The following is a 13524-nucleotide window of genomic DNA, read 5'->3' as shown; positions in this document are numbered from 1 at the left end:
ACAAACGTCAGTATAATAAGCGTTGCAGTGTGGAATTCCCCCACCCCTCTATGTGTGTGTGTGTGTGTGTGTGTGTGTGTAGCACGTGTTGAGCTACTGAACATACACACTTGCGCGGTGTCGAGGACCTCGACATTAAAACATGTTAAAGGGAAAGTTTTGTGACGTCATTCTTAACAATGGCAATGGCTGTCACGAAGACTGTGGAGCTGGTGACAAGTTTGCTTTCTGTTTGACTGACTCTGCTTTACACTATGGGCATGTCCGTTATTTCCTTTTCACCGAATCATAAGAAAATCGTCTATGGGTATAGAAACATGCCAAGCCTCTAAGTTTGCCTTATGATGTTATACAGCGGAGGTCAGAAGCTGAATGGGTGGAATATTATTGGAATTTTTGTCTCCGATTGAGCTATACCTGCCTAACCACATGCCGTCTGTCCTATTTTTGGATATGATGTAGTCTGTGCACTTCGTCAGGGAAATTTGTACTGCCTCCTGGTACTTCACTGAGGAGGAATTTCTATTTACTGTGGTTCTGGCTTACATGATAACATTAGGCTACAACAGAAATTATTGACGTTATTATTATCTGCACGGTAGTACGGTAGGTCTACAGGCATACACCTTTATGTTAACCCTGACTAATAAGATAGTACGGCAGTTGTTAGCCCTGAGATTAGTTGGATTAGCTTCCCGAGAGACACGGGCTGATTTCCACGGCGTAAAATTATGATCTGGAGAGCACTAAAGGGGTGATATTTGTTTAGCCATTGGCCTGAGAAAGATCGATGCATCATTTTGTCATTTGTAACTAGGACGTTGATTTTCCTTGATTGGTACCATAGTGAAACTGCACAGTATTCCTATATTTGTGTAATGTGCTGTTGAATGCAGTGTTTAACAGCTTAGAGGAAAAGGTAATATTGTGAGGGATCGGTAAACGCTAATTCACGCAGCTCAGTGACGGTGACAATGCTGTGGTTCTACATCCTTTCCATAGCACTTTTGTGTGACTAGCATCATATTGTAATGTTCATCTTACAGCTGAACATTGAAGATGGGGAGATGGCAATTTTGGGCCAAGTTAGAGTAAAATGGGTATATATATCTTTTGTTAATATACTTTGATAAAAAAAAAATTTGAGTGGAAAAGCCCTGAGTATTAAGCACAAGGCGGCCAGGTATTGCATGGAGGCGGTGAGAGTGGTGCTGCAAGGTCATATCAAGGGCTGAGTGTGACTTTGGCGATTCCTTTAAAATTGACGCAGCTCAAGGTTAAAGAGGAATTCTGATGCAATTTCGCTGACTTGACGAGTTCTTCAGCTTATTGTTGTTTTACACAGGTAATAAGGAACACTTTCAACATAATTTAAAAACTAGGTGAATGTCACATCCTTTGTTTTCAGCCGGTAAAGAATGCAGTTGTTGAATGATTTGACAGCATGTATACGAGTATATAACAGACTACCCGGTACATTTTCCCTCCCTTTGCACTGACTGTAACCTGTGTTGGTGCATGTTTAATATTTCTGTCCATTTATCTATAGCTTTACGCCACATCTTTTAGTCTAACCTCTTCATTATTATTATTATTATGTGGATGTGATAGGAAGCGTTATGAGGAACACACTGAGGTGGTTTGGCCATGTGGAGAGGATGGAGGGTCAAAGACTGACGAAGAGAGTGTATGTGAGTGAGGTGGAGGGGGAAAGAGGGAGGGGGAGGCCGAGGATGAGGTGGAGAGATGGGGTGGAGAGGTATATGAGAGAGGGGGGTGTGAGTTGGGAGCAGGGGAGTGAAATGGCGGGGGACAGGGCGACTTGGAGGCGATTTGTTTGTGGCCACCCCAAACGGGATTGAGGCGTCTGGCAATAGATAGATAGATTATTATTATTATTGAGAGATGAAATGTTAGGCGACACTACGTTTAGGAATAGTAGCCAGTAAAAGAAAGGAAGATGTAGAGGAGACGAAACATACAAAGCCTTACTTTGCTTAGGAGTGTTAGCCCGCGAGGAAAATAAGATGTAGAAGAGGTGCATTAGAACTTTTCCCCCTGACTGTAGGGGTATGAGCAGAAATTCGCCGACAACCCTACGCTAGCAGTGTGTGCTGTATTCCATATTTCCATTTCTGTAAACATAAGCAAGTATCTTCCCTTCAAGTAGTTGTTCTTTTGGTGTGTGCTTCATATTGCTGTCACTTCAAAACCACCACACTTCAAGCAACACGAACTACTGCCGCAGCCAGCAGAGGAGTCGACGAACGTTTGCTCATCGCTGTTACCACCTCTTATCAATCCTGCTCATATACAGCTTCCTGGTCACACTTTCACTTTCATTAGCTCAGTATGGACAGACCACCACAAAGTATTTGTCTTCATATTTCTGATCACATCCGCCTCCACGCCGTATTCGTCCTGTAAACATTGTTCGTTCGTGTATCACTAGGTCTCCCTACGTGCACCGAACAGGCTTAGGCTCCAGCGACTGTCAGTAATAAAAATCATGCTGCTTTAACTGAAATAACTGTAGAATGCCGTACTGGAGTTACCCCTACCAGGAGAGGGTTAAAAGTAACTCATTCTGTTTATCTATCCATCTGTCTAAACCGTATGTCAGACGCCTGAATCCTGTAAGGGGTGCCCACAAACAATTCGCCTCCACGTTTCCGTCGTCTTCCATTTGGCTGTCCTTCCTCCAACTTACAGTACAGCCCCCTCTCACTCATCACTATATCCCTCCATCTCATCCTGGATCTCTTCTTCCACCTCACTCATACACTCTTCTAGTCAATGTCTCATTCTCCATCCTCTCCACATGGCCAGAATTATTCCGTAATACTTGAGTTATTCGTACAATGAGACGGTTAATGGTAACAGTAAGAACTTTCAAGGCAAGACAGCTATTATTCAATTCTCTGAATATATCGCCTGGATAAAACAGAGAGAGAGAGGGAGAGAGAGGGGGGGGGTATACCTACGCCCTCAGTTCGAAAAATATCTCCAAAGATAAAACATGGACCGGAGAAAGCAAGAAAAACTGAAGCCCCAGACTATATAAATGTGCAACGACCACTAATAAATGGTTCTCTTTACTTTTTGCAGGAACCGAGCGAGCCGAACAGATCCTGAACGAAGTGACAGCGCTACATTCTCGGGGGGTGTTCCAGGCGGGGCAGGTGGTGTCTAGGCAAGTGCAAGACCAGGCTAGGGGCATGATAAGGGGGGACAAGATCGCCTGGGTGACTGGAGGTGAACCGTACTGCTCTAACATAGGCCAGCTGGTGACCGTGGTGGATTCACTTGTGGCAAAGGCAAACAAACACCAGGACGCGGGGAAACTTGCTAACTACAATATTACCTGGAGAACTAGAGTAAGTAGGGCGGTAAGAGAGAGAGAGAGAGAGAGAGAGAGAGAGAGAGAATCACGGAAAACAACTTTTGCCTGACGGTAGGACGCATGCAAGGGACTGCGTTTTACCTGAAGATCTGTAGAGGAGTGGGTGAACGGTTTCCCTCACGAGGGAAGAAATTGTGCTTTTGAGGATTTTTTTTTTTTTTTTTTTTCATTATCGGCTTTCAAAATTTAACATCATTCATCATCCTAGCGTTTACCCTGTGTTGGGAGCGGCAGTAAATTAAGCCGACTCGTGCCTGTAACTTGAGTAGTGAAATAGATCATAACTCAGTTTACAGTATGGACGATTTACGCAACTAACAGTGGAGTACTTGCATACAAAAACTATTCACGGTAAGAGTAATTAACACTAAGATTTCGTAAAAAAAAAATAAATAAATAAATAAAATGGCTCGACGCAGTTTCAGCTTATACTTTGACATGTCTGCCCTTGACAATAATAAATGACCATTGTTCTTATGTATATATGTATACGTTGTCAGTTGTGGTGTGATTGATAATATGAATACGGTTCTCAAAAGTGATATACTGGTGTGTGTGTGTGTACATAAATACGGAAATGACTACATAAATTAGACAAAGTTGCGTTGCATCTGGAGGGTAATGAATTTTTTCCACCCACAGGCGATGGTTGCATGTTATCCTGGTCGAGATACACACTACGTGAAGCATGTGGATAACCCCAACGGTGACGGTCGCTGCATCACCGCCATTTACTATCTCAACCGCGGATGGACTTCCGAGGTGAGAGTCAAGTCTTCGAGAAGGCCTATATTCTCGTCAAATTTGGATTCTTTTTAGCCTCTCTTCCATACTGTAGTTTTGTGTACGTTCAGTGGCAGAAAAATACAATGCCACAGAGCAACATCCTTTCCATAGCGCCTCTTAAAGCGTAGCACCTTTCCATAGTGCTTCTTCATGCCTAGTACCTTTCCGTAGTGCTTCTTAATTCAGACTGGTATCGTAATCTAGTGTTAATCTCGTGTTACAACTCAGCATTCAGGGTGGAGAGATGGCAGTTTTAGGCTGACCTGGAGTAAAAAGAGTATAATTTATCTCTGCATATGGCGCATTATTAATCTCGTGTGTTTGACGAAGTCGAAGTCCTTAAGAGATGCATGAGACGTACAAAAGGTTAATATGCGATGTTGAAAATAAATCGCTAAGCAGTAGGCTCTTCCTTACCGCTTCGTTTCTGCATACGGCGCATTGTTATTCTCCAACTTTATGCGGTTGAAGTCGACATTAACAAACATGAGACATCATAATCATCTAGACCTCCCTTCCCACCATAGTATGAAGTGTGTTAGGGTTCCCCACGTAGCCACACATTCACCTAACAAGATAATTATAGTTTTAATGTATGACAGGCATAATAAATCAGTAAGGAAGATTGATATTACAGACATAAGATGCAAGAGAAAATAGTGCCTGCGCTTTCAATATTACAATGCTCCTCAACTTTCTGGTCAGTTGATGGCCAGTGTAGATTGAAGGGGAAACGCCTAACCAAGGAGACATAGCCAAGTTTCATCGAAACAAAAATAAATAAAGTAATACGTAATAAAAATAAGTCGCGGAGAAAGGTGCATGGAAGCCGACGAGAATCAGGTTCTGCAGTTTACTCTCGCAGGCTACTGTAGCTGCCTAGCATGCACCGCGGCCCAGTTTGGTGACAGTCGAGTTTCTAAATCGGCATCACACATTTGACGCATATATCGGGGGTCGCTTCACAGTTCTCTTGGAAGATGATGATGGTGGTGACGATGACGACGGTGATGATGATGATGATTAATCGTTCCAGTACGATTATGTCATTTTAATTCTTACCGAGCCATTTAAATTTTGTCTAATTTCCGATTGAATCTCTCTTGAACCAGCTATATACTGAAAATTTCCTTCTGCCAGTTCGTCAAATCCTCCACCCCCCCACACTCATATTTTGCGCGTGCTTTTATCGTAAGCATCTTTCGTATATAACCATTGAGTAATTTTTTTCCAGTCCTTTTTAACTACCTTCTATGTCCTGTTAAATTGTTGTTTCTGTTCAACTTCTGGTGCTTTATGCAGTGTGCCATCAGTGGACGCGTTGTTAGTCCCATATTGCACTATCTAATCTTGGTGATATGTGATTTGATTGTACACACTGACAGTATCATAGTCTCGTGATGGGAACAGTACAAAGGCAATCATTATGTTGCTATTGAGGTGCGGGTATATTTGAAGTCAGTTGTACAATACTCTTTTCACATTAATTTGGCCTAAAACTTCCCTCTCCATCTTGAATACCGAGTTGCAGCTGTAGATTAGAATATGATGCCGTACCGGTTTAACTTGGCCCAGTTTTTCCTTCTGCTGCTTCACGTTGCTCAGTGACAATACGGCAATACTATGGTTTTGTATCCCTTCTGTAGCACTTCTTCGTGCCCAGATTATTTTATTGTTAATCTCTAGTCATAGCTCAGCATTTCAGTTAGAGATGTGGTAATTTTAATCCGTTAGGGTAAAAAGAATATAGTTATATCGACATATATAACTGAAGCCTCACGAACTGCACATACGATCAAATAAGCCACGATTATTGTGAAAGGCCGTCGCTAGCAGTCTCGAGAGGAATCTGGAATCAAATGGTTAAATGGCAAAATTAGGTCTTGCAACACATTCAGGTTGCTTCATTCCCCCTTCACTTTTCCACCACCTGCAGTTTATTGTTTTTAAAAATTAATAAACCACAGTTTCCTCCAAGAATGAAGTAAATTGAAGATGTTGATTGGATTCCCCTGTTGGTGTTTGAAAGCTGATTCAAGTTACATATACTGGTAAGTAATGTGTAATCAGAAAAGTTAAAATGTTCCATTCCTCCAACAACGAAGGAAATTGAAGGTGTCTAGTGGATTGCCCGGTAGGTATTTTGAAAGCTGATGAAAGTTACATATAAATAACTAGTAATCAGCAGAAGGGACAAGTAAAGTAAAATGTTTAAAACGGAACGAGCGACGAAGGTTGTGTTGAATTCCGCGGTCCCAGTATCCCACTACCTGTGCTTGTGCTCGCACTCTTGGCCGTGCTTATGCTCCTTGCGGGGCCCTGCCTGATGTCACGTACGCCAGTCTAAGCTTCTGCTTTTATTTTATATATTTGAGGATGTAAATAAGTGAGATACTTCTTACGAGGTTTTCATTATGAAAAATTTCTTGTGCGACCCTTGGACTTTTTGCCGATTATCTCTGACATCGATGAAGTTTGGTGAATGCAAGGGAAATGAGGTTGTCATAAATTTGCAGGCCATTCTTAATCCCCAATATCCTTCGTCAACTTTTTTGATCGTGTGCACAATTAAAGAAGGCAAACAAGTAATTGGCATCAAATTATTTTACATCGACATCGGAAGGTGAGTGTGAGGGGTCACATTGGATGAGTTCGCTAGCAGAGGAAGGGGCTTGGCGGGGTGATCCAGTGAGGCGAGGGTGAAAGGGGACAAGAGCGAATGGCAGGGGTGAAAAGGGGGAGGGTCATTGAGTTAATAGAGAATGACAAAGTGGAGGGAAGGAGTGTTGGAGATATATTGTGGTGGAAAGGCATAATGTGCCAGTTTCACAATCAACGAGCGAACTTCACATTCGCCAGTTAGACCAATAGGCAGTGTGTGAAATAATTTACATTATCATTGTTCATCTCTAGCTAACTGGCAGGTAGGTTGATTGAGAAATGATGGAATTGAAGCATGCAAAAGATGAAGGGGTTTGGCGACGAATTAATATCTGCGTAGTTTAAGTAATGCAGTGTAGCATATTCAGAATCGAAAACAGGAGGTAGTCACAAATAATACTAACAAAATAATGAAGCTGTATGTAACGTTCGGTAGCTTCGGTTGAGAATATTGGGCGATTTTCCCCATGACGATGGTTTTTCCTACTTAACGTTTTCATACATAACCGATTGCAATAGGAGAATGAGTTAACTTTGGGTGAGGTTTATGAAATAGGAAAATTGGTTAACTTTGGATGGTAATGGTAATAAAAAGGAAAATTGTTTTTACCATTTTATACCTACCCGTTAGAATTAATAGGAAAATGGGTTACCTTAGGGTTACGGTTGTGATAAAAGGAAAATATTTTAAAGGAGACAAAGTTGCCTGGAAAAAATAAAAAAAGGTTAGTCTGGCGAAAAATAACAATTTACATAATGCCAGGTGTTATAGGTTGCAAGATGGGACACATGACCCACAGTTGCTAATCGTGGAAGCCATCGTCAAATAATTTATAAAAATACATCGGCATATTTAGTTGCTTTAATCAGTCGGCCATAAAAGTAAGAATCCACCCTGAATATGAGATTTTGAGGCATTTACTGATGAGATTGGTATGATGATAGTGGAAATTCCAGTCGATGAGTTTCCCATTAGGTGTCTCAGAGAAACTACCTGTATAGCTATCATCATCCTGTACTTAATCCATCCCCTTCAGTGCAAAATGCCCCACTGAGATGAGTAAAATGTGGTTATACACATCATCATCATCATCATCATAGCAGAAGGTCATTTACATATTGAAGAGGTAAATGAAGGCTGTATTTCACCACAAGTTCAAAATGTTTCTTTTGAGCTGAATAAAATTTGATGTTTGTAAAAAATTGGGTAGGGGTTACTGGAAAAAAAAAAAAAAAAAAAAAAAAAAAAAAAAAAAACGGATTATTTAAAATGTAAAATACAGTACAGGAAAAGTATTGATAAAAAACCAAATCATCGTGGGGCAGAGGTTACATTGGTGATCTGTGCAAGGGTAGTAGGGTGGAGACCTCCTACACCAGCAACAGGTTTTGACTTCATTTACATAATGGCAGCTTCATTCCTAGTCAAGATGGACACTTGGGTCAACACTTAGCAGTTGGTGCCTTGTCCATTCTGCAATATTCAGTGTTCTGTCTGTATTTGTGTCACAAGCAAATCACCTTTGTGTCACCTTCTCCTCAGGCTGCCCTCGCTTCGATTCACACCACACTCCTATATGTATCTCTCCACCTCATTCTCAGTCTCTCCCTACTCTCTTTTGACTGTACCTATAGTGTATCAGTTGGCACTGTATATTTATTTGACACTGTAAATGTTTACATGTAACACTTGGCACTGTGTATATATTATACTCTTCATGAGCAATTGTACACCAACAGGATGGCGGTGTGTTGCGAATCTACCCAGAAGGTTGCAGTGACCAGATAGCTGCCATAGAGCCACTGTTTGACCGCATGTTGTTCTTTTGGTCTGACAGACGGAACCCACATGAAGTTCTACCCGCCAAAATTACCAGGTTTGTTCATGGTTAACTACTGTGAATTATCTTTGACCAACAAAATCATCCTTAATATACCTGAATAATATATCGAAGTGTGTCCATAGCAGGGAAAGGGTTAGTTTTCAGTTCAGTCATTACGTGAAGATTCAGTCATAGCTGATCGTACTGAAGTATCCACATTGTCTCTGTATGCCGTCTTATTAGTCATCTGCATCAGCAAACTGTCACTGATTAAGTTACAGTGCTAAGCCTACTCAGCTGTCATATAGGATCTTATGTTGACTTGCCTACTCAGCCATCATATAGGCACTTACAGCTAATTTATTTCCCTTGCTGAATCAGCAGATATGCCATCACTGTGTGGTACCTGGACCAGAGGGAACGAGAAGAGTTCCTTGCCCGTGAGATGCACCGCCACCACACCACATCACCCACCCACACATGACTGCTCAGGCATACATACCATATATACACTCTACATTTCCTACCACTACTTGATGCTTGGCTTTAATGTGAACACCTGTTCTCACATGATGGCTCACCACCCAGCCACAGAACACTGACATATACACATACTGTACACCTACCAGCTCAGACATACACAAACACATACACACACCAGCAGACAAACACACGCAACACACATTCATAATGAGCAGCACACTTGCCTGTATAAGTTCTTTACCTCCACATATGCCCTTATATGTAATACATCTTAAACACACCTCATTTACTACCCCTGCTGACTGCCTGCCCACATGTTTACCTGCCTGTGTGACACATCCTGCTTAAAGAACGTCTGCCATCCGAGTTGAAGGATTACTTGCCCGCCCATGTGACTCGATCTACAAAAGAGACTGCCAATTCCCAAGCATTGCCCACAGATAACCCCTTCATTCTACCCCTTGTCCTCCTTAGGAAACATATTTAAGAGAATCCTCATGTATAGACTGTTTAATGCTGCATATGTCACGGCACTGGTATTGCTTACTTGAAACATGTGATCAACAGGAGGAAATGAAGCTAAGGATTAGTGTTGCTGCTGTAACAAAGTCTGAATCTTAAGTAAACCAAGTCTCATTATCTCTTGTCAGTCATATGTTTTAGGCAAGTGTGTTCATGCCCTTTAGCTGTCCAGTCTCTTGTGATACATCTTTGAAGAACATACTGTATAGGAGAGAAATCTAGTGAAATATCCTGTTCTCTCATTTATGCTGATTTTTTTTTTTTTTTTTTTAAGAAACAAAGGAAGTTTAAATATTTGTTAATGTATATAATATAGTTTCTCATTTACACATTTAAAAATTATGGTGTGCCAGATACCTGCATTACTTCTTTTAACATCTTTATGGGAAAATGAGCTGCAGTTGTCAATGGGTTTTTAGCAGTTGACCCAATGAATCTGGGTAATGTTATTCTTTAGGCCAATCTTTCCATTACCAGATGATTTTATTCAGCCAAGGAAAGGCGTCTGGTACTGAAGGGATTTGTTAATTCAGTACCTAACCCCTCTAGTTCAAAAAATGTATCCTATCTATTGCCTGATGCTTTGATTCTGTAAGGGGTGGTCACAAACAAATTGCCTCCATGTCTGCCATTTGGCTGCCCTTCCTCCAGTTCACACCACCCTCCCTCATACTGTATATCACTTCATCCTATCTATCTATAGCTAGACGCCTCAGTCTTGTAAAGGGTAGCCAGAGACAGATTGCCTCCATGTTACTCTGTCCCACCATCCAAAGCTGAATATAATCATTATGAGATGGCAGGAAGTGGAAAAAGACATTCCTAGGCTCACTGAGGTAAAGTTTTGATGGTGCAATGATTTCTTTGAACATGTTGGTTGGGAATACTGTTCAGTGTTACTACTTAAAAACCGGTGACCCATGCTTTTCAATCATTATTTTTTAAAATGAATATTGATATTGGTGACTGTGTGCCATAATAATGCTAGAGTGAATGGATGATGTATATATAGATATTTATATACAGTAAACATTGATGATCATGAATTTTTGGATGTAGAGTACAAGAAAGAGCGGACAGCGCTTCCTTTAAAAGAAAAAATGAAGGAAGTCGAGTATGATGTCAGTTGCAAAATTTTCTTAAGTGTCTGACCTAAACAAGGCTAATACAGTAGAACCAATTGTGATATTTTGTATTCTATTCAGCACTTTGTCAGCTAGACAGTAGCTATTAAAAGATGCTCAATGTAGTTGGCAGATCAGCATATTTATTCAACTGTTGATTTGAGGAAACGGTATAGACTGGATATAGATATGAATTTGACCTTGATTTTTTTTTTCCCCTCATGTTCTAATAAAAGTGTCTTGTACTATTCAAGGTAAATGGTAAAATAGTCTCAGCATGTGTGCATTTTGTCAGAAATTTTAATTTAACAGAGTGCATGAAGTAAATTTATATGTAAAGCACTGTATATCATACAGTATAGTGTATTAAAAAGTATATTCATTTTTTGTGCAGTCATTACAAGCTTCAGTCAGAAGTGTGAAGTGTACTAACAATGGTGAAGTTAAAGTAACTGAAGTAAAATGCAGGCAAAACAGGCTCTGATATCTTCTGCATGTAGAACTTTTTTTTTTTTTTTCCACAGTTTTTGTTATTAGCTTCTGAATGGGTCTCTGAACTTCATTGCATGAAGCCACTTGTAAAAAAAACAATCATTTAGTGTTGAACAGAAACAATTATATAATTAAGAAAGTAATGGTTATTAGTTCATACCTTACACAAGGCTTGTAAAAAAAACAATCATTTAGTGTTGAACAGAAACAATTATATAATTAAGAAAGTAATGGTTATTAGTTCATACCTTACACAAGGATAACAGTTTCATTACTTGTACTTCTAGACATTAACAAAATGAAAGTAGCACGACACTGTGTGTGTGTGTGTGTGTGTGTGTCTTGTGACACTTCAAGTAGTGGCTGAGTTTGTCTGAGTTTTACTTCAGTTACTGTCTGTGCTCATTTCTGGCAACTTTCTGCTATGCTGTATACCTCTGACACCATTTCATCTCTTATTATCAAGGGGGGAACAAAGTTCCAGGCTTGAGTTTGAAGGTGTGACCATAACTGAAATTCTCAAACTATTTCCCATTTGATCCAAGATCTAGAGGTACTCTCCTTTTTTAAATAGTCACAGCTTTCACCACAGCTATTGCCCCTTTCACCTGCAACTTAGTACAGTACAGTAACAAACTACTGGGAAGCTCTCAGAAACAATGTTAAGATCCATCCATTTCATATAACGAAACAGTAGTATATGGCACAGTAGGTACAGACAGATGCTAGATTGCTGTAAACATCAACTCCAACATTCCACTTTTTCCAAGGACGCAGGTACTGCTCATACCATCGTGATAATGAACACAGGTATACTGCTCTTACAATCACTTTAATGAACACAGGTACTGCTCTTACCATCACCTTAATGAACACTAATACCTCATACATGCAAGTTAAGTAGCTTGTGTTGATATGTACTTAGGCAATTACTGCTAATGCAGTATTGTGATAAATATATATTACTTAAAAACTGAATATCCATTAGTAGTGGTTGTGAAGTGTCTGTGAACACTGTGATAAAATCAGTATTATAAGGTTCAAAACTACCAAAGATAATTATTAAAAGCTGGAATTAAAAGTATACAGTATGAAAGCCATAAATTTGCACCCAAGTCTCGTTTGAACATTTCAGACATATGTGCACATGTGCTGAGTGCCGGGCTCACTCTCTAGCAGTGGAAACACTGAATAATTACATTTAGACTACTGAAAATACAACAGGTTCTGTTGTTTACTGGCTGTGCATGTTACACACTACTGTAGTAATATTTGTGTGAATGAAAATGTTTTGGTGTGCAGGTAAATACTGTTAACTCTTTGCACTTTGTATTCTACCATGCTTTTTGCAGTGTGTAACAATGGTAGTTTGAGAAAAGAAGGCAACTTTTTCATTGATATATCATGTACGATTTCAGTGAATTATTTAGTGTGTATTGGGCTCTTGATTTGTTTTGAAAATGAAACATTGATTCTCATTTTCATAGTTTCTGTCATTGATGATACTATTCAGACACTTGTATATTTTTAACTGGTGCCAGAATCAGTTTGACAAATCTTGTATTTAGTGTACAGTTACAGCACCCCATTGTACATTCAAATATTATAGTACCTCTGACCTGGAAGATATTGTTACCTTTACTTGGTGCTATTGTGTGTAGAGGTGTAAACTGTTATGCATCACCGACAAGACTCGCACACTGGAACTTCAGTTACTTTCATGTTCGTAGCCTCACAGTAAAATTTTTCAGATTAAATTTGATGCTTCCAGCTTTCATTACTCACAAAAATGATTGTATATAAAACACTGAAGGAAGTTGTTTCCAATGTTCCAGTCAGTTTCTGATAAATTGCATAGCGAGAAAGTCTGATACATAACCCAGTCTTTTACAGGTCTTCTGTATGCCATAAGGACTCTGTGAAATGGACTCTTTGAAGGTGGATCAAAGACTAAAGCCATATCTATATATATATATAAAGATGAAATCAACTTGAATTTTTATTTCTCTTTGCCCCTGAGTTAACACCAAGTATACTTTACAGCATAAATTATCCTAACCCTAAATCTGATCTAGAAGTAAAGGTGATGCAGGACCTAGAAACAGAAGGAGCAAAAGTATGAGAATTATCAAACAGCATTCCCAGTGAAGTGTGTCACAAAATCAACCCTTTACAGTCTGGCTCCACCTCACAGTTAGGCAGTGAAGTGGACCTTTTGACACATAGTAAA

General features: G+C 39.9%; 1 protein-coding gene and 1 long non-coding RNA gene across 3 annotated transcripts in view; both read left to right on the top strand.

The window, feature by feature from the left end:
• Positions 1-11459, top strand: part of Hph (HIF prolyl hydroxylase) — a 36613-nt gene extending 25154 nt beyond the window's left edge. Inside the window, exons 3-6 of one of the 2 annotated variants that reach the window (XM_080280045.1) lie at positions 3109-3377; positions 4046-4165; positions 8591-8727; positions 9055-11459. In XM_080280045.1, coding sequence (XP_080136171.1) covers positions 3109-3377; positions 4046-4165; positions 8591-8727; positions 9055-9157 — 629 coding nt within the window. In that variant the 3' untranslated portion in view covers positions 9158-11459. The remainder of the gene's footprint in view (positions 1-3108; positions 3378-4045; positions 4166-8590; positions 8728-9054) is intronic. The other variant, XM_080280044.1, reaches the window with a different exon arrangement.
• A 12-nt stretch (positions 11460-11471) lies between these two features.
• Positions 11472-13284, top strand: LOC145409691 (uncharacterized). Its single transcript, XR_013899150.1, has 2 exons — positions 11472-12104; positions 12140-13284. It is a non-coding gene; the product is annotated as an uncharacterized LOC145409691 (long non-coding RNA).
• Positions 13285-13524: the final 240 nt, after the last annotated feature.

Source organism: Coenobita brevimanus, chromosome 82 (genome assembly GCF_032717465.1).
Source record: "Coenobita brevimanus isolate Jiangsu-jjx chromosome 82, ASM3271746v2, whole genome shotgun sequence".
Taxonomy (NCBI): domain Eukaryota; kingdom Metazoa; phylum Arthropoda; class Malacostraca; order Decapoda; family Coenobitidae; genus Coenobita; species Coenobita brevimanus.
This window is presented reverse-complemented; position numbering and strand designations above follow the sequence as displayed.